This window comes from Sceloporus occidentalis, unplaced genomic scaffold, assembly GCF_023333645.1.
Source record: "Sceloporus occidentalis isolate IW3139 unplaced genomic scaffold, rSceOcc1.0.p SCAF_8, whole genome shotgun sequence".
Classification (NCBI taxonomy): domain Eukaryota; kingdom Metazoa; phylum Chordata; class Lepidosauria; order Squamata; family Phrynosomatidae; genus Sceloporus; species Sceloporus occidentalis.
In genome coordinates this window covers 23,617,547-23,636,211 of record NW_028316988.1, presented here as the reverse complement: position 1 = coordinate 23,636,211, position 18,665 = coordinate 23,617,547, and the positions used below count along the sequence as shown (strand labels likewise).

Here is an 18,665-nt window from a genome sequence, read left to right as displayed (position 1 = left end):
ACTTTAAGGGGACAGGGAGACAACTTTGTCCCTTAGTCCCTCCACTTAGTTGGGGGAGAGGCCAAGGAGGGTATATGAATCTTAATTATTTGGTTTATCCCCTCCTGCCTTTCTCCCAAGGTGTGATCCAAGGCAAGCTGCTGCAGCCTCTCCTGGCTTGTGTGTCCTTTCTCATTCCCACCTTTTGCCATTCAGAGGCTGGCCACAAATCTTAGGTCCAAAACACACTGCAGAAATAATCCAGTTTGATATTATTGTAGTTTATTGTGACACCAGAGCTCTCTGACAGGTGGCCAGATGTCTCAGGAAACTACAGTTCCCATAATCCCCTAGCATTGAGCCAGGGCAATTAAAGCGAACGATGGGAATTGCAGTTTTCTGAGATATTTAGCCTTCTCTATCAGACTGTTCTGGTACCACAATAAACTACAATTTCCAGGATTCCCTAGCACTGATCCAGGGCAATTGAAGCGGTCTCAAACTGGATTGTTTCTGCTGTGTGTTTTGGACCTAAATTGGCCTGATAGCAATTTAGGCAGAATTATAGGATGAGAAACACTGATGACATTCATGCAGAACAGATCCAGGGGTCCCAGTAGATCACAAACCCAACACAAATCAACAGTCAAATAGGAAAAATTCTTCCATCACAAGAGCTGGACAGTGGTAGAATACACTGCCTTGGAGGGCAGTAAACTCTCCTCCTTTGGGGGTTGTTAAACAGTGGTTGGGTGGCCTGCATTACCTGTATACTCCTCCCTGGCAGGGGTTAGACTATATAGCCTTTGCGGTCCCTTCAAACTGTAGGATCCTACAACTAAAGCCTGACACATCACTCCACTGACACAAAATCCACCAGCTCTTTCCAAGTACGACTCTGGAATACTCCAACCAGCACCACCACCGAAACCATCGTAAAACATGGGTGACTGGGACTATGTAAATCATCCCCAAATGGCTCTGTCTTGGCAAATCACGCACCACACACCAGAATTGTGTTAAGAGAGCCAAACCAACTTTATTTCAGTCACATCCAGCTTTCAACATCGCAACCCAGACTTCACAAGCAGGTCACCCAGGACAGTTCTGAATCCATCTAAGGAAAGGGAGGAAAAACAAAGGAAGAAAAAGAATTAAACCAGTTTTAGTTCCATGGTCCATTCACCGCCTGTGTGCTTTCAAGCCGCTTGCCAACTTAATAATAATAATAATAATAATAATAATGTTTTATTTGTATTTCCCGCTTCTCCTGGTGGATCGAAGCGCGATTACAACAGAGTATAAAACAACAAGACAATATACAATTACAGTTAAAAATACAATTTGCCATAATATCAACAATAATTAATCAAAACAATTTATAAAATAATATCTATCTGCAAAACATGCAATGTGCCAGTCCTAATTAGGATATTGATTTAATTTCTATAGAGGGGTAGACTTTAAAAAGGGTTGGGAGGATATGCTAATTGGAAGTTTTTAATGCCTTCTTGAAGGTTTCCAATGTAGGGATGCAGCGTATCTCTTCTGAGAGATTATTCCAATGTCTGGGAGCCATGGCCAAGAATGTTCTATGATGGGTAAATGTTAATCTTACCCTGGGATGTTCAAGTAGATACTTCCCAGTTGTTCAGCCAGAGTGTGAGGCGGATTATGTATGGAGAGGCGTTCCCTCAAGTAACTCGGGCCCAAGCCATGTAGGGCTTTAAAGGTAATAACCAACACTTTGTATTGGGACCGGAAGCTAATTGGCAGCCAGTGTAAGGATTTTAGTACCAGTGTTATATGGCCTTGCCTTGAGGATCCAGTGACCAATCTGGCTGCAGCATTTTGAACTAGCTGAAGCTTCCAAACTTGGTACAAAGGTAGCCCCATGTAGAGCGCATTACTGAAATCCAAGCAAGTGGTTACCAGTGCATGTACTACAGTTTCAAGGTCCTTTCGGTCCAGACAGGGGCGCAGTTGGCGTATCAGCCGAAGCTGGTACCAAGCACTCCTGGCCATCGCATCTACTTGAGATGATAACTGTAGGGATGAGCCCAGGAGTACTCCCAAACTGCGAACTTTATCCTTTAGGGGAAGTGTGACCCCCATCCAGGACTGGGTGGCAAATTTCCCTGTCTGGACTTGGGGTGCCTATCACAAGTACCTCCGTTTTCTCTGGATTCAGCTTGAGTTTGTTTTCCCTCATCCAGCCCATTACTGACTCCAGACAGGCATCCAGAGGAGAGGTGCCTTCCCTAGTCACTGTATCAATCGGAAGCATAGAGAGATAGATCTGGGTGTCATCAGCATACTGATAACACAGTGCTCCTTGTTTCCGGATGATCTGTCCCAGGGGCGTCATGTAAATGTTAAACAGCATGGGGGACAGAATGGCGCCCTGAGGGACGCCAGATGTCAGCTCTCTTCTACGAGAGCGACTGTCCCCCAGCCTCACCATCTGGAACCTTCCCGAGAGATAGGATCGGAACCACTGGAGCACAGTGCTGCCGATACCCAACTCTCTCAGGCGTTCCAGATGGATACCATGGTCGATGGTATTGAAGGCCGCTGAGATGTCCAAGAGCATCAACAGGGCCACACTACCCCTGTCAATGCCCAGATGAAGATCATCTACTTAGGGTGAAACCATGACAGGCAGAAATCAGATGTGTCTGACTTCAACTGCCATGAGCCCAAGCCAAGCAAGACGACCAGGGATGATGGGACACACAGTGCCAGAGACCCCCTGGAAAGCGCTATGAGGCTAAAGGAGGAAGCCGTGGGCTATACTCACTGGGGCGGCTTTGCAAGCGTCGCTCAGCGCAACCTCCGGGCTTCGCGCTCCGACTCCAGAAGCGTCAAGACGTCTCCTTCCCGGACGGGGCCCTTGACGTTGCGGATGATGGAGCGGCTGGTGTCGTCCATGAACTCCACGCGGACCTGAGCCGATGAGGGGGAAAAAGGTCAGGGGGCGAAAAGGTTTAATTTGGCACCGCTTTAACTCTTTGTCTGCCTCTCTGCTATGGAATTCTGGGAGTTGGAGTTTGTTGTGGGGCCCAGAGCGGAGCAGAGCTCCGCTCTGAGCCCCACAACAAACTCCAGCTCCTAGAATTCCATAGCCTTGAGCTAGATAGTTAAAGCTCTGCTCTGGGCCCCACAAGAAACTCCAACTCCCAGAATTCCATAGCAGAGAGGCAGACAGAGTTAAAGCGGTGCCAAACTGGGTTATTTCTCCAGTGTGGATGCAGCCTCCTACTGCCCCTGAGCATGTGCAGAGTGCAACCCCAGTGAACCCTTCCCTGCGTACCTGGGTGCACTGTCCCTGGGAGCCCGTCCGCCCCAGCACTTTGGTGACTCGGGCCAGTTTAATGGGCTGCACGCGGCTCGTGTCCATGGCGCACGCAGAGAGACAGGCAGCGAGAGAAAGGGTCACGTGGCCAGGCCCTGGCTCTTATATCACCTCGGGAGGCCACGCCCACTCCCGCTGACATGTCGCGAGGCTTTGGCCCTGCCCGCCTCGTACCTCCCGTTCGTTCGCACGCTATGCACTTCAGCTCCCAGAGTTCCTGTCTGTTGGATAAGATGGATGAGGCTTCTGGGAATCGAAGTCCAAAAGGAGGACCAAAGTTTCCGCCTATCGCGAGATTTCATTGGTGTTCTCCTCATGACATCTCCCAGAATGCACCGCGCGCAGCAGGTTTCCCCCTTCTAGTCCCCGAAAGGTCTTTTTCCCGGCATGCCGCGCGGCGGCAACGCTTATCCAAGAGCCCGACCTCCCTCCCAGGAGTCCTTTCGCCGTGACGCGGCTGCCCGCTTCCCTCCTTCCCGGCAGGCCCCGCGGCCCCCTCGCCCTTGACAACAACAGAGGCCAAGATGGCGTCGGCCACCAGCCTCATCCGGAGGATTCGCAACTGGGCGTCCGGGGTGAGGAGGGAGCCGGGGGCGCCGCGCGGACGAAAAGACTCCGCTGTCATTAAGGCAGCCGCTGCGAAAGGCCGGGTTAAGGAGACGCTGCAGCCCCCTCTTGGCGCGTCGGCAAATAGAAAGCGAGGCCACGCCCCTTGTGGGCGGGGCTTCTCAATACCTTAGTTCCTTACCTGGACGACCGCAAAGGGTTCTGGGAATCGTAGTTCCCTCACAGATCTGGCTGATTTTGCCCTTAAAGTAACCTTTCCAAACCTAAAAAAGCAGAACTCCCAACATTAGATGATTCCTTCGAGAAAAGGCGGGCTATAAATAAACTATATTATTATTATTATTATTATAACAATATTATTTTTCTTTGTTTCAACAGCGAGATCTCCAGGCTAAGCTGCAGCTGCGCTATACGGAGATCGCCAAGAGGTAATTAATCATTAGGGAAATGGAGTATCTGTTAGTGGTTAGACTGGGGATGCATCCACAATGGAGAGAGAACCCAGTTTGGCACTGCTTCTACTTTTTGTGGCTCAAGGCTATGGAATTCTGGGAATTGGAGTTTGTTGTGGGCCCAGAGCGGAGCGGGAGCTCCGCTCTGGGCCCCACAACATACTCCAATTCCCAGAATTCCATAGCCTTGAGCCACAAAAAGTAAAAGTGGGGTTATTTCTCTGTTAGTGCATTGGCCTGGCACTTGAAAGAACCGAGTCAATGGGGATGCTTTGACTGAGAGTTCCTGCATGGCAGAATGGGGTTGGACTGGGTGGCCATTCTTGGGGTCTCTTCCAAGTCCAGGACTCTATGATTCTAGAGCACCGCGGAATTGGAGGATCTGACCATCTTTAAACCCCTTCTTTCCTTCCTTCCTTCCTTCCTTCAGGACTCAGCCCCCTCCGCGCCTCCCTCTCGGCCCAAGCCACAAGTTTGCCGGCAATTACTACTGCACCCGGGACGGCCGAAGAGAGACTTTCCCTCCTATCGTCCTTGTCTCCTCGCAGAAGACTCTGGCCCCGGGAATGCCAGCTTCCAGGTCTGTGCCCCGTTTTGCCTCTCTCCTGTTAGGTCTCTAGTCCTTCTGGGAGCTAAAATGAGCCCAGTTTGGTGGTTGCTTAGAATCATAGAGTTGGAAGAGACCACAATCCGGTCCAAGGAACCACATTGAGGAACCAGCCAGAAAAGTCTACATGTAGGAAGAAATGTTGGGGTTGGGAGAAGGCATATGTGATCCTCCACATCTTCTTGGAATTGTACTTTCCGTCGGCTGGGACTGCTGGGAGTTGCAGTCCCAGCAATAGCTGAAGGGCCATCAGATGCTGCCTTTGATCAGGGCAGGCTAAACTGTGAAAGGCGTCTGTCATGGCTTATGTAAGAGAGTGGAAAGTGTACTGGATTTGCTCTTAATTTCGGGGGAGAAAAGGGGGTATCGAAAAAGAGAATTTAGATTTTAGCATGAGGTTTGGCGTACACTCATCTCTCCATATTTTCAGCTTTGATTATGCACGGATTTGATTAATATGTTCTCTAGGAATCTATAGGTCCTCCAGTGCAACTGTATGGTTAATGTTAACTTTAACTAAACGTTGCACTGAAGGACCTAGAGATTCCTAGAGAGAATACTCTACTAGGCCTTTGTAGCTCCTCCAATGCAGTTCTATGGTCAGGGTCTGTCGGATGTTGATGACAGAGTTGCACTGAAATGCCTAGAGATTTCTAGATAGAATACTCTACTAGGCCTTTGTAGCTCCTCCAGTGCAGTCCAGTATGGTTGGTGTCTGTCAGATTTTGACCACAGAGTTGCACTGGAGGACCTAGAGATTCCTAGAGAGGTCTCCTCTCAGGTTAAAAACATAGCGTTTTTGTTATTTACATTTTTTCCATATTCACAGGGGTCTTGTACCCCTAACCCTAGTGAATATGGAGGGACAAATGTATATCACTCCACTTCCTCAGACGCAACGAGAGAGCGATATTAAAGCCTCAGGTTTTTAACCTGCGCAGCCTGTAGCAGAGCGATGGGAGTTCTAGTCCAGCATTGGGCCCCTTGTACTCGGACCGTGTGAGATTTATCCCTTTCTCAAACCTTCCATTTCTCTCTCTCATTCTCTGCCGCAGCCCAGAGTCTTCCATAGCGACAGCGGAGAAGAAACCGGTCACACCGGGCCTTCAGCCTCAGAAGTGGGAACTGTCGAAAGATGAGCCGTATTTGTGAGCCGGCCGTGAGGCAGACGTTTCCGCAGGCAGCGTGGCTGGAGCAACGCTCTCAGCGGAAGAGATGGCGGCGCAGTCTGACAGGACGCTCTTCCCGGCCCCTAAAGACTCTGGTTCTGATTCGATAAATTCAGGCTGCATCCACACAGGAGAGATAACCCGGTTTGGCACCGCTTTAACTCTTTCTTGGCTCAAGGCTATAGAATTCCATAGCCTTGAGCCAGAAAGCGGTGCCAAACCAGGTTATCTCTCCTGTGTGGATGCAGCCTGAGTCCCTAAATTAATCCAGTTGTTAATCTCTTCCTAGGGATCAGCAGAAAACGTCAGGAGAAGCTGCTGTCATGCTGCTCAATTAAACTGTATTTAAATTCTGAGAGACAGTGTGGTGTCATGATTTGAACGTCGCATTATGACTCTGGAGGCCAGGGTTCGAATCCTGGCTCTGCCATGGAGCCTAGCTCTGGGCAAAGGCAAACCCCTTTCTGAGGAAACTTGCCAAGAAAACCCTGCCTTGCGGCCCTCAAAAACCACTTGGAAGGCACACACACAACCAATGAATAAATATAAATGTGCTGCAGTGAAATGTGTTACTATATAAAACATAGTATCAGCACGAGGAGAAAGGAGTCCCTGGCTTCCATTTTGGGGCAAAAGGGGCAGCAAGGTGTATTTGTTTCTATTACAACAAATTCAGTCAATATAGGACACTTGAGTGAGGGAGAAAGGTCTGCGCATGCGTCTTTGCCAGCTTCTCTAGATGTGCGCGGGATAACAACTGCGCATGCGTCTCACCAGGCCAATGAGGGCGTGGCCTGCCCTCCGCACCTGCGCACAGAAGCCCTTCTCGCGGCGCACGCGCAGTCTTCCTCCGGCTTAATTCCATGCCCGCTGAGGGGTCACTCCGAGAGGCGCTGCCGACGGAGCCGACATGGAGCGGCTGCTTTCCTTCTTGGTGCTCCTGACCGCGGTAGTAGAGCTCCGGGCCAGGAAGAGCGGTGAGCTCCGGGGATGGAAGCGGGGAGCCGGGCTGAGGCAATAAGCACACCATGTGCCTTCGTTCAAACTCCACGTTCCTTGTGGGGCGCTGATTGGTCGGTTGCTTTGTAAGCACCGCCCCCAGAGAGCGGTTATTGGTCGCCCACTCTGCGCGGCCGTACCAGTCCCCGCCCCTCCTGTCCTAGCGCTGCCTCCTATTGGCCGCCGCGGCACCCCTCTTTTTTGACCCCGCCCATTCGGCTAATAGGAGCGAGGGGTCTCCCTTCTTGGTTGCCATGGCGACGAGGCCTAGTGCTACTGTAGGAGCCTTTTTCTCAGTGAGGATTTCAGCTCCCAGAAGCCCCCAGCCAACATGGCCACAGTGAGGGATTCTGGGAATTTTAGTCCAAAAACCTCTGGAGGACCTAAAAGTCTTGGAAATGAATGGAGAAAAGGGGGGCGAAAGAGGAATAATTTGTTAAGTTTCTATTTATCAAATATACTATTTAAGAATTAAGCACATTTGTTTCATCATGTAAGTTAATAACTAATCATCTTAAATTTGCATGAAGGATGTTTTGAGACCTAACATCTAAAAGCAAAATGTACAACTTGTTTTCCAGGTTGACGAAAGAGAGCTGAGTTCGAATTCCGACTCAGCCGTGGAAAGCCACTGGGTGAAAGTCAGAACAAGACTTGAAGGCATACAACGATGAGCAACAAAAGAGAATTCGCTTTGGCTGCATCCACACTGGAGAAATAAACTGGTTTGGCGCTGCTTTAACTCCGCTCTGGGCCCACAACAAACTCCAACTCCCAGAATTCCATAGCCTTGAGCCAGGGCAGTTAAAGCAGTGCCAAACTGGGTTATTTCTCCAGTGTGGATGCAGCCTTAGACGTTATATAGAGCAGTGTTTTCCAAACTTTGGTTTTCCTTGGACTTCAGCTCCCAGAATTCCTAGTTTGCTGAGGCTTCTGGGAGCTGAAGTCCAAAACAACTGTAGGACCAACATTTTGGAACCACTGAACAGAGGGACCCTTCCTCAGTCTCCAGTTAATGGGGGGCAATACGAAATGGCAGGATTTGAAGCGGTCTTCTTGGTTGTGGTGCCCTGGCTGAAGAATTCCTTCCCTTTATAGGTCTGACTGGCCCCAACCTTCATTTCTTTCCAGTGATGAGCCAAAATGCACTTATTTCAAAGCATTGTGTTTTTTAACATGTAAAAGCAATAGGCTTTGTTGGTTTTTTTTTTAATCTTGTTTAACGTGGAAGTGTTTAAAGTTGTTTATCTTGTGCGTCCCGTGATGAAGGGCGAGGAAGGCTTTTATCCGACCTCCCGGCTCTCCCTTGGATTATTTATATAGGAACAAGACTGTCCAAACATTCCTACATTCTTCAGAACAGCCTCCTGAAGTTCCTTTTCCTGCAGAGAAGTATTTTGCCTTTGCCCATAATCCGGGATTAACAGTTTTCCTCTGACATTTCAAAGCTTATTTTGGTCTTTGTACAGCCGTTTGTTAGACTCAGAATCCAAGACAAAAACAACAACGAACACTCACACCCCAAACTCACCCCTTTAAATCTCATTATAGTTATTGGAAAATGCCACAGAAAGATACTTCCCTCTGCAGAAAAAGGAGGAAAAATTGGAAAATCCTCATGAGAATTAGCCTAAAAAATCACAGCGGAATTGTGATTATGGATCACTCCCAGTAAAACAATGGTTATCAATGTCCATAAAAGTGAGTTAACTGCTAGTTAACCATTAATACACTTGTAAGCTTTACTAGAGCAAGGGGTGACCGCTTTCTTTACAGTCTCCCTTCAGACTGTGATAATAATTTCTTTGTCCACTTATATCCCATCTCCTTTGGGGGGAAAAAAGCCTGGAAATCAAGATGGCTTGTAATAATTAAAACAAATGCAGAGAGAAAGGCACAAAATGAAGAGCGAATCAATTCAACACTGTGTTTATTATTGATTTATCTATTTATTTTTGTCCAGCTTTTCTTTCATCTGAGGCCCAGAACAGCTTATACTGTTAAAAATTGTTAAAATACCTAAAACGGTTTGAATACAACAACTTTTAAAAAATATTGAACAACAATCCACTTTCAGATGTTACTTTGGAACTGTTTTTAAGCTCGAGAGCAATCTGTCAAACTGCATCTCCCATCTCTCACCCTTGACAAGGCAGATGGGCGTTGTGATCCAAACCTATTGGGAGAGCCACAGGTTCCTCTCCTGGCAGTTCATCCTTCTAAATCCCCCAAAAGCCCATTCATTCTGAGCGTGGCATAGGATCCTTCCTATCTCCCTGACCCCCTCAGCAGCCATAGCTCCCAAGCATCTTTTCATGATCCTGCCTTTCTCTTGCTCCCTCGATGCAGAATCGTTCCAGTGTACCCTTGGGGACTTCTGGTGTGAGGACGGTGGGCATGTGCCTCTGTGCAAGAGATGCGACAGGGTCTCTGATTGTGGTGATAACAGCGATGAAGAGGGCTGTGAGGCCGGAAACATTCAGTGTGGACCTCGCGGAAGACTGTGTGGCCCCGAAGGCCCTTGCCTGCCCTTGGAGCGGTTCTGTGATGGCCACAAGGATTGTCTGGACGGTTCTGACGAAGCCGGGAAGGCCTGTGGGGACAGCCACACCAAACCTTTGGTAAAATGCCGGAAGAATGAATTCCGGTGTACACCAGATGCAGACTGTTATCCCCTGGCTTTTATATGTGACAGACACAGCGACTGTCCAGACAAACGGGACGAAGTGGGCTGTGTTTTTGAGGTGCCAAGTTCTCCAGAGACCCCAGAAACAACCCAACCAGGTGGAGTTTGCCTTTATTTTGGTCTTGGGGAATCTCTTGATCTCAATTGTTGCAATGCTTCCTGTCTTATCACAGCACCGTTCTTTAATCAACCCCGTGTACCTTTTCGTCATTCTTTTTCTGTCTTCAAATGGAGATAGGAACGAATAGAGTACCTCCGTGGAGGGCATGGCTACCTAGTCTGCTGAACTCCTCACATCCATGTTTTCTTGGAGGTGCCACTTGGCCTTGTTTTAAAGTGGGCGAGCCATAGTTGTAAAACGCTTATCAAGGGTGCAGTTCTGGAACTGTGTGAATTTGGTATTGATCTGGCTGCCAATATTGCCAAGCTTTGATGACCTGTGTTGTTATTGTCAGTGGTATGATTGCCTTTCCTGGGCAGTTTCCATTCTCTAACTGCTAAAAGAGGCTCTTGTGTTTAGGGCATCTCTCTTTGGACGTAATTTGTCTCACAATGTTCTGCAGGAAGGAAGTGGGCAGAAGGTTCCAAAATGGAGGAACTGGCTTTGCTTTTTTGCCCTTCTCAACTCCTGGGCATTCCAAAATATAGCAGGTGAAACTGATTTAATTTATATCCAACCTTTCTCTCTATATGGAACACAATCAGCTTACAATGTGAGATAAAATGTAGCAAAAATAATGTTTGGATGTGCATGTGTAAAACATACATTTTCTTCTTTTTCTTTTCACTAGGTAGCACAGCTGCCCCTGAAATTAAGACGGCTGAACATTGGGTGGTCCTTGCCATTGTCGGTGAGTAGTGGTGGCAAAACTGACCAGTCCTGATCTGAAAAGAAAGTAGGGAATATGCCAGTCTAATTTTTTCTGAGAAGGGAGTTCTGGACCCTGGGGACAACTGTCAAGAAGGCTTTGTCCCCAGTTCCCACTAGATGTACCTGAGAAGGTATTTGGACAGAGAGAAGAGCCACCTCAGAAGGTAGATTCTGGGTAGATTTGTAAGGGAGAATATGATCTGTCAAATAATAAGGGCCTGAGCTTTATAGGTCAAAACCATGACTTTGAATTGGGTCCAGAAACTCTAACAATGGCATCAGAGCCAGAAATAGTTACCGATTTCCTTTCTTTCAATCTCTCTTTCTACTCTCTAGCACTTCTGGTCATCGTGACAGCAGTCGTTTGGGTTGCTGTGTGGGTCAGCCGGAAAGCGAAACCTCTCCTTATGAGCTTCAGTCTCGATAAGGCATCAGAGCAGCTGATGAGGAAAGAGCAGCCTTGAAGTTCTCTTTCCTGCGAGGTATGCCTGGGTTTGATTCAACGTGATTCGAATTCTTCCCCTTCTCATTTTTGGATGTGTAGAACATGTGCCTTGCTACCTCTCTCTCATCCTCTGCTCCTTCCTCTGCCAGTATTGACACTCAGCCTGTAAACTCTTTGGAACAAGGAACTGGTATTACTATTATTTAAATAATAGAGATATTATAATAAATTATTATTATTATTATTATTATTATTATTATCTAAACTGCACTGAGCTGTGTACAGGCGTGCATATCTATATCTTAATTAAATGTGTGCCTTAATAAAATGCCACCCAGAATCCCCAGTTGATGCAGATTTCCAGTATGGATGCAGACAGATTGACTGATGGGATGGGGCTGAATCTGGAAGTATGGACACAGTCAAACAAAGAGTCAGCCTGTTATAGTGGTTTGACTGTAGGACTATGACTAGGGTTGCCATAATTGTCCACTATTACCAGGGACAAAATGTGGAACAAATTCTAGACCAAACCGTAGGACAACTGCAGGGCAAAACTCAGCCCAAAATGTAGGACATTTAAGAAAAATGGAGGACCTTAAATAAATAGTGGGCAATTATGGCAACCCTAACTATGACTGGAGACCAGAGTTTGCATCCCTGCTCAGTCATGGAAACCCATGGGGTGACTTTGGACAACTCACACTTTCTCAGCCTCTGAGGAAGGCAAAAGCAAACCCTGAGCAAATCTTGCCAAGAAAACCTGTGATAGGGTTGCCTTAGGGTCACCATAAATTAGAAATAAGAAATCAAAATAGCAAAAGCTATTCCTTTCCTGTCTGTACTTCATCACATTCCTCTTCTGCCTTTGCAGAGCTCTGGCTTCTATCTCATTCTGTTGCAGCAGGCAAAGGATTCTAGGATGGAAGGGTTACAGATATCATAATTGCTTTGTCAATATCCCAGTTTTTCTACTGTTTGCTTCCCTGAAGTTCTTCCCTGAGATGCCAATTCTGGCATTCTTACAAGGATAAACCTCCAAACCCCATATGCAAACATACCCAGTGGCACTGCTGCAACCTGGCTCACTGCTGTGTAGGGCAAAAAGAGGCAGATAGCTGTGGCTCATCTTCTTCCTTTTATTTCAGGAAGCTGCTACTTGCAACCCGATCACGCCCCGGACTGCCTCACACTCCCAGGGATGTTTGCACAGGGCTGATGGGCCTCTGTTGGGTGCCAGGAATCATGGACTGATCTGAAAATGGGGAAAAGGCTTTCCCTTCCCTCTGAATTGTGGATATAACTATGCAAATGGACTTGGAATCAGCCAATTCTTTAGAAGAAAAGTCTTTCAAGTTGGCCTGGCTCCTGAAGATTATCCTTCCTGTAAGTCAGGAACTGGGAAGGTGTAGCGTTGTTGAACTGCAGCTCCCCAAATCCCTCATTATAGACAAGGATGGGTAGGGATGATGGGAGTTGTAGCCTGAAAACAACAATAGCAGGGCCACATATTCCTTCACACATCTGCACAAAGGTGAAGAAACCATTTTTTTCCTGCCAGCATCAACCAGTTCTCTCATCAATATATCTCCCCACCATCTCCCACCTCTTCCATTTTGGAATCCTTCCTCCATTGACACCTTCAGCCAAGAAGCGAAGATTTGCTTCAGGGTTAAAGACGCCATCTTTCTCAGTTAAGAGAGGTCTGTTCAGAAGCTGTACTAAAATCTTATGGGGCAGCTGGAAGGAGGGCAGGTTGGTGCTTCTGGCCTCTCTTTTGCAGTTGGGCCCTCAGTTTGCAGCTCATCTCTCATCTTAATGTCCCATTTTCATTTCAACTCTGGGGTCTCAACATTTCAAATAAGGCTTTCCCTTGTGGTGATCAGCACCTGCAGTCTTCTCTTTTGTATTCCCTCCCCCTCCATTTTATCATTTTCTTAATTGAAACATCAGCTCTGCTGTTTTTCAGTACCAGATAAAACTCATTCTCCATCTTCTTAATCTCCTGTGTATTTATTTTCTCTCCATTTCTTAGTTTCTTAGTTCACAGAAACTTTTAGCAGTTGGCTGATAACACCCCCCCCCCCCCAAAATAACATATAACAAATCAGGATTCAAAGGAAGCGTGCAGTTTAAAAACTCAATATAATAGAGAGAAATATGGCAAGGTTATCATTAAGATGTGCTTAAACTCTCAATAACAGTAAAAATGGTTTAAAGAGAGGTTAAAAAATACAAAAAAGTTTAAAACTATAAAAATTGTATAAGGATCTGGCTAATTTAGAAAGTAAGAAACCAAACTTAAAATGGTATGAATGTATTTAAAAATAGTATTTTACTCCTTTCTGACTATCTTGGTCTGTTCTAGCAAGACATGAGGAAGGAACATGATTCAAACCAGCCCAAAGTTTTAGCTTCTTTTCCAAAGAAACATCATGCTGTGTTACCTGAAAGGCTAATTATGCATTTAACAAAAATGAGGAGCTGTCATGAACTAGAAATGTTCTAAAGAAATACTTGCTACTTCTAAGCTTTCGTCCTGAGGTTGGGAAAGGGGTGGATCAACTGAGCGGGTTTCAGGAAGATAAACCAAATGGAGTCCCAACCACCCAGAATAGCTTTCTTAACTTGAAAGGTTAACCTCGTAATCTTATTAGTGTGTTAAGAAGCTTGAGCATAACGGCTTGCAGAGATGTCCAGTGCCACAGTCTGAGACACGGTCAGCTTGGACAAGGCTCAAGAGACTGACCGCACACGAGATTGTGTGAGCTTGGTTGCTCTTTGCAAGCGACCAGTTTGTTCCTTCTGCAGAGGCTGCTCACTTCGCAGGAACAAAATCCCAAATTCATTCCCCAACCACACAAACCACCAGCTGTAGCAACCAGGTGTGGGGGCCTTTGTGGTGTATGAGCACTCCACGAAACAAGACAATGAGACGGTCCATGAGGAGACGGTCCAGCCTCTCGGCTAACTTGAAAATCGGGGACTATCAGAAGTGCTGTTTGACTCCACAAGAGGAGGAGGTCTACATTCCCTTTGCTCAGGAAAACCTGGTCAAGCAATGGAATTCCATGCACAACGTCTCTGACTGGAGCCAGGAGCACTGCAGTGGTCCATCCCGGAGGAACCGGTACTTCTTGAACCTCAATGTCGGAGGCAAGTGTTTCCAGATCGCGTGCAAAGTGGCCGCTAAGTATCCTGTCACCCGGATCGGGCAGCTGGCCCTCTCCACTGACCCCATGAAGAAGCTGACACTCTGTGACGATTACTCAGTGCCAAAGAATGAGTATTTCTTTGACCGGGATCCACTCATCTTCCACTATGTCTACCACTTCTACCGCAGTGGCGTGATGTGGGTCATGGAAGAGATGTGTCCCTCCAACTTTGTGGAGGAGATTGAGTATTGGGGCATCCACATGAAGTATGCCCAGCGGTGCTGCCGGATCCTCTTTGAGGAGAAGCAGGACGAACTGGCTGAGTACCTGAAGGTCCAGAGAGAGCTGGAGGCAGAACTGGAGCCAGTTGAAAGAGAGGAGCACTTTGAGGGTAAATTTCTCGGTGGGTTCCGGAAGGCCGTCTGGAACTTGATCGAGAACCCATATTCCTCCATCCCTGCAAAGGTGATTGCCATCATGTCCAGCATCTTTGTCCTGATCTCCATCGTGGGGATGACCCTCAGCACAGTGGAGGAGATGCAGCACAAAGCCAGCAAGAAGTGCATGCAGCGCCTGGAGACCATTTGTGCCATCTTCTTCACCCTGGAGTACCTCATGCGCCTCATCTCCACCTCCACCTTCCGGCAGTTCCTGCGGGCAGCCTTCAGCGCCATTGACCTGGTGGCCATCATGCCCTTCTATATCCAGCTCCTCTTCGAGAACCTGGGTGAAGTGGAGAGTGACTACCATGAAGAACTACACAGGATGCGCAGCGTCGGGAAGCTGGGTAAAGTGCTCAAGCTGATCAAACTGATGCGCATCTTCCGCATTCTCAAGCTGGCCCGCCACTCCACAGGCCTGCGGGCCTTTGGGTTCACCATCCGGCAGTGTTACCAGCAGGTCTGCTGCCTCCTCCTCTTCATCGCCATGGGCGTTTTCACCTTCTCCGCCCTGATGCACTCTGTGGAGCACGACATCCCTGGCACTAACTTCACCAGCATCCCGGACGCTTGGTGGTGGGCAGCTGTAAGTCATCTCCCCTTCCCACCCCCTCCTTTTACCCACACTTTAACATGTAGGACCCTTTCATATCATGCCAGCATTGTACTGTGATTCTACTTTACCTGCCATGGCTGCACTCTCTGAAATGCTTGGGTTTGTAGTGTGGGAAGGAACTAGAGCCTCCTGGCTGATAATTCTAAATGCCTCTCCCCAAATCCCAAGTTTCCACAGGAGGGAACCCTTACAATTCAAGTGGAATCATAGTGTTATGATTATACAGTGTGACAAGTCCTGTAACTTCTAAATCTCAATGGTTCATCTGCTCTAGATTCAAGCCAAAAGGGTCTAGTCAAAAGCTAAGTCCACCCTGTGATATGGTGGCCAAAAAAGCCAATGCAATTCTAGCCTGTACTACCAATAGTGCCCAGATTGAGGGAAGTAGTGGTGCACCCCACATGAAATATTATGTCCAGTTTGCACAGCAGTACATGTGACAAGAACTGAGAGTGTTAGTAGACTATACACTAAACATCAGTCAAGAGTGTGTTGACTATCCGAAGCAGGCCATCGCACTGTGGAACAGCAGAAATTCTTCCTAATATTTAGGAAGAAACTTCTTTCTTGTTTTTTGAATCTACCAGAGCAGCTGAGAATAGCCACTGATTTCATGAGGATATATTTACTGTGCTGTTTCATATGTAAACACAGAATAATAGTGTTGGAAGGGGACCCCAGGGCCATCCACTCCAACCCCCTGCCCAACTAAAGCACTCCTAAGAGATGGCCACTCATCTTCAGTCTAGAGTAGTCGTAGGTAGTATTAGGTTCATCTCATGCCCCCATCTCTCTCTCTCTCTCTTTTTTTTTTTCCCCTGCCCCATTCCTCTTGCTCCTCCTCTCAGGTCAGCCTCTCTACTGTGGGCTATGGGGACACTGTCCCAGACACCTTTCTAGGCCGGGTGGTGGCCTTCGGCTGTATCTCCTTTGGCATCATCCTCAATGGGATGCCCATCTCCATCCTCTACAACAAGTTCTCCGACTACTACGCCAAGCTCAAATCCCATGAGGTCCAGGCCACCAGCTCCCTCAAGCTCTCCCGCAAGCTCAACCTCAAGGAGAGGGCCTGGAGGAAATTCACCGACACCTGCTGCGCCGAGTATGCCATGCCTGGAAGGGCCGACCCACACCTAGGGGGCTCCACTCGCCATCCGGCCCCTAGCCAGCTCTTCTCCCACCAGGGCTACCAGCCCATCCACCAAGGAGGCCACCCTGTCACCCACCAACCGAGCCACTCCATCCCCCATTCGCCCCGGGTTTCTCTGGGCCACAGATTGGACCACCACGACCATCATGACCATCACGACCACCCCCACATTCATCTCACAACCCTCTCGGGCTACTCTCCGTCATCTCCATATGTTTTTCCTACTCACTCCCTCCAGTCTTTTAAAAAGACAGAGAGTGTTTCCCACTCATCCTAAAGCAAGACCCAGTAATGCAGAGGGTTGGCACTGGTTTAGGATCGGCCCAGGCCTTGAGGTTTATGGACCCAAGCCTGAGACCTTGGGGTGGCCCCCTGGGAATGTCATTAAGTGATAAGTGTGAAGTACCAAAGAGGCAGTAAAGTGTAGTGGTTTTATTGTTGGCCTACAACTCTGGAGATCAGGGTTCAAATCTCCACTTGGCCATGGAAGCCCACAGGATGAGCATGGGCAAGTCATATTCTCTGCCTCAGAGGAAGGCAAACCCCCTCTGAAGAAATCTTGCCAAGGTTGCCATAAGTCAGAAATTACTTGAAGGCATACAAGTACCAACTACAGTTGCTCACAGCTTGTCATTCAGACACCCACATGCACAGGAAATACATATTCCTATTTGGAAATTAAGAGAGAAACCTTAGCTATGGGGGTTATTCCCAGATCAAGGTGAAATGAGGGGACTTTTCCTTGTCACCTATTTAGGGAGATGGAGTAAGGTCCATTTAATCTAGCCCAAAACCTTCTAGCCAGAAGGTGGATGCAGAGTAGAGCGAAGGGTGAGACCTGGCACCACAGTGACTGGGAGGGAAGGAGGAAACTTAGCTAAGGAACTATATAGTCTTCCGGGCAAGTCTTTGGACCTGCAGCAAAAAAGCCGTCCTTGGAAATTGTAGCCAGTTGCATCTCTCCCAGTTGAACTGAGATTCGCATCCAGCCCTTTCCTCTTGCCTGGAGCTGAGCCTCTCCCCTGAAAACTGGAAAATCTGCACCTATGGGTAGGTGTCTCCTACCTATAGATCACCCCTCTCCAATATGTGTGTGTCTGAATGTGAGTAAATGTGTTTGGTACTTAATACATAATGCTTAATGGCATTGCAAGGGCCATTTCAGGGTCTCAGGTTTTGACCCAAAAACCTCTGGGCCTAGGATGACCCTGAACTGGGAACCCTACTCCCCATCATGAAAGGATGTCATATTGAGGAGGGAGCAAGCTTGCTTTCTGCTGCTCCAGAGAACAGGACCCAGAAGAGTGGACGCAAGCTCCAGGAAAAGAGATTCCACCTTAACATTAGGAAGAACTTCCTGACAGTAAGGGCTGTTCGACAGTGGAACACACTCCCTCGGATTGTAGTGGAGTCTCCTTCCTTAGAGATCTTTAAGCAGAGGTTGGATGGCCAACTGTCAGGCATGGTTTGATTGAGAGTTCCTGCATGGCAGGATGGGGTTGGACTGGGTGGCCCTTCTTGGGGTCTCTTCCAACTCTATGATTCTATGATTCATCAGCTCTGCTGGTTAGGGCTGCTAGACATTGCAGTCCCATAGCGCCAGTCCTTGAGAGACCCAGGTCCTTGAGAAACGCCGTCCGCTTTAGATGTGGAAGAGCTTCAGCTGCCTTTCCGTCTGGGTTGAATCACTGCCGCCCAGCCGTCCTGTTCAGAAATGGCTTCTCTTGGAAATGAAATCCCTGAACTCTCGCAACGTTGACCATGTTAGGATCGGAGGAGAAAGATGCCAGACTCTGGGACGGGGGGGGGGGGGGGGAATGTATCCTTTCTCTTCTAGTCCTCTCTGGCTTTGTTGGCCCAGGACAGCAAAGGGCAAGACTGTAACTCCCATCAGCCCTGACAACTTGGATGTATTGGGATTTGGAAGCTCAGTAATACACAGCAGGACATTATCATTCCTACCGCCCTCAATGGTTGGGGCTCCTTGAATTTATATCTATGGAGGTAAATTCATTATGTCTGCTAATGAAAGCCAGTAGGATTTTGGAGACTTTGGAAATGGGTGTGTTGGGGATGATGGGAAGGGAGGTAGTAGGTTTAGTCCATGCTCATTGTCCGTTTCCCTCTATGACACCAGACAATCTGGCGTCAGTGCTTTTAAGTCTATTGGTTTT

General features: G+C 47.9%; 4 protein-coding genes across 7 annotated transcripts in view; 3 read left to right on the top strand and 1 right to left on the bottom strand.

The window, feature by feature from the left end:
• Positions 1–993: 993 nt before the first annotated feature.
• Positions 994–3,427, bottom strand: RPS28 (ribosomal protein S28). Its single transcript, XM_089535416.1, has 3 exons — positions 3,293–3,427; positions 2,780–2,925; positions 994–1,096 (listed from the first exon to the last, which is right to left on the bottom strand). The coding sequence occupies exons 1-2, from the start codon at positions 3,377–3,379 to the stop codon at positions 2,803–2,805; spliced, it is 210 nt and encodes a 69-aa protein (XP_089391542.1). The 5' UTR covers positions 3,380–3,427; the 3' UTR covers positions 994–1,096; positions 2,780–2,802.
• Positions 3,428–3,677: 250 nt separating this feature from the next.
• NDUFA7 (NADH:ubiquinone oxidoreductase subunit A7) lies at positions 3,678–6,485 on the top strand. Its single transcript, XM_089535414.1, has 4 exons — positions 3,678–3,909; positions 4,280–4,329; positions 4,784–4,933; positions 6,016–6,485. The coding sequence occupies exons 1-4, from the start codon at positions 3,859–3,861 to the stop codon at positions 6,110–6,112; spliced, it is 348 nt and encodes a 115-aa protein (XP_089391540.1). The 5' UTR covers positions 3,678–3,858; the 3' UTR covers positions 6,113–6,485.
• A 498-nt stretch (positions 6,486–6,983) lies between these two features.
• Positions 6,984–18,665, top strand: part of CD320 (CD320 molecule) — a 31,640-nt gene continuing 19,958 nt past the window's right edge. For 2 of the 4 annotated variants that reach the window (XR_016282138.1, XM_089535410.1), the window contains exons 1-4: positions 6,984–7,106; positions 9,478–9,912; positions 10,606–10,665; positions 11,022–11,167. Coding sequence is in view for 3 of the 4 variants with exons in the window: in XM_089535410.1 (XP_089391536.1) it covers positions 7,040–7,106; positions 9,478–9,912; positions 10,606–10,665; positions 11,022–11,149 (690 nt within the window). In the remaining variant the exon portion in view is untranslated. Of the gene's footprint in view, positions 7,107–9,477; positions 9,913–10,377; positions 10,466–10,605; positions 10,666–11,021; positions 11,168–12,278; positions 13,117–18,665 lie in introns of those variants that run through there. The other 2 variants (XM_089535409.1, XM_089535411.1) reach the window with 2 other exon arrangements.
• On the top strand, positions 13,751–18,283 carry LOC149308261 (potassium voltage-gated channel subfamily V member 2-like). The gene is made up of 2 exons (XM_089537041.1): positions 13,751–15,311; positions 16,190–18,283. The coding sequence occupies exons 1-2, from the start codon at positions 14,037–14,039 to the stop codon at positions 16,766–16,768; spliced, it is 1,854 nt and encodes a 617-aa protein (XP_089393167.1). The 5' UTR covers positions 13,751–14,036; the 3' UTR covers positions 16,769–18,283.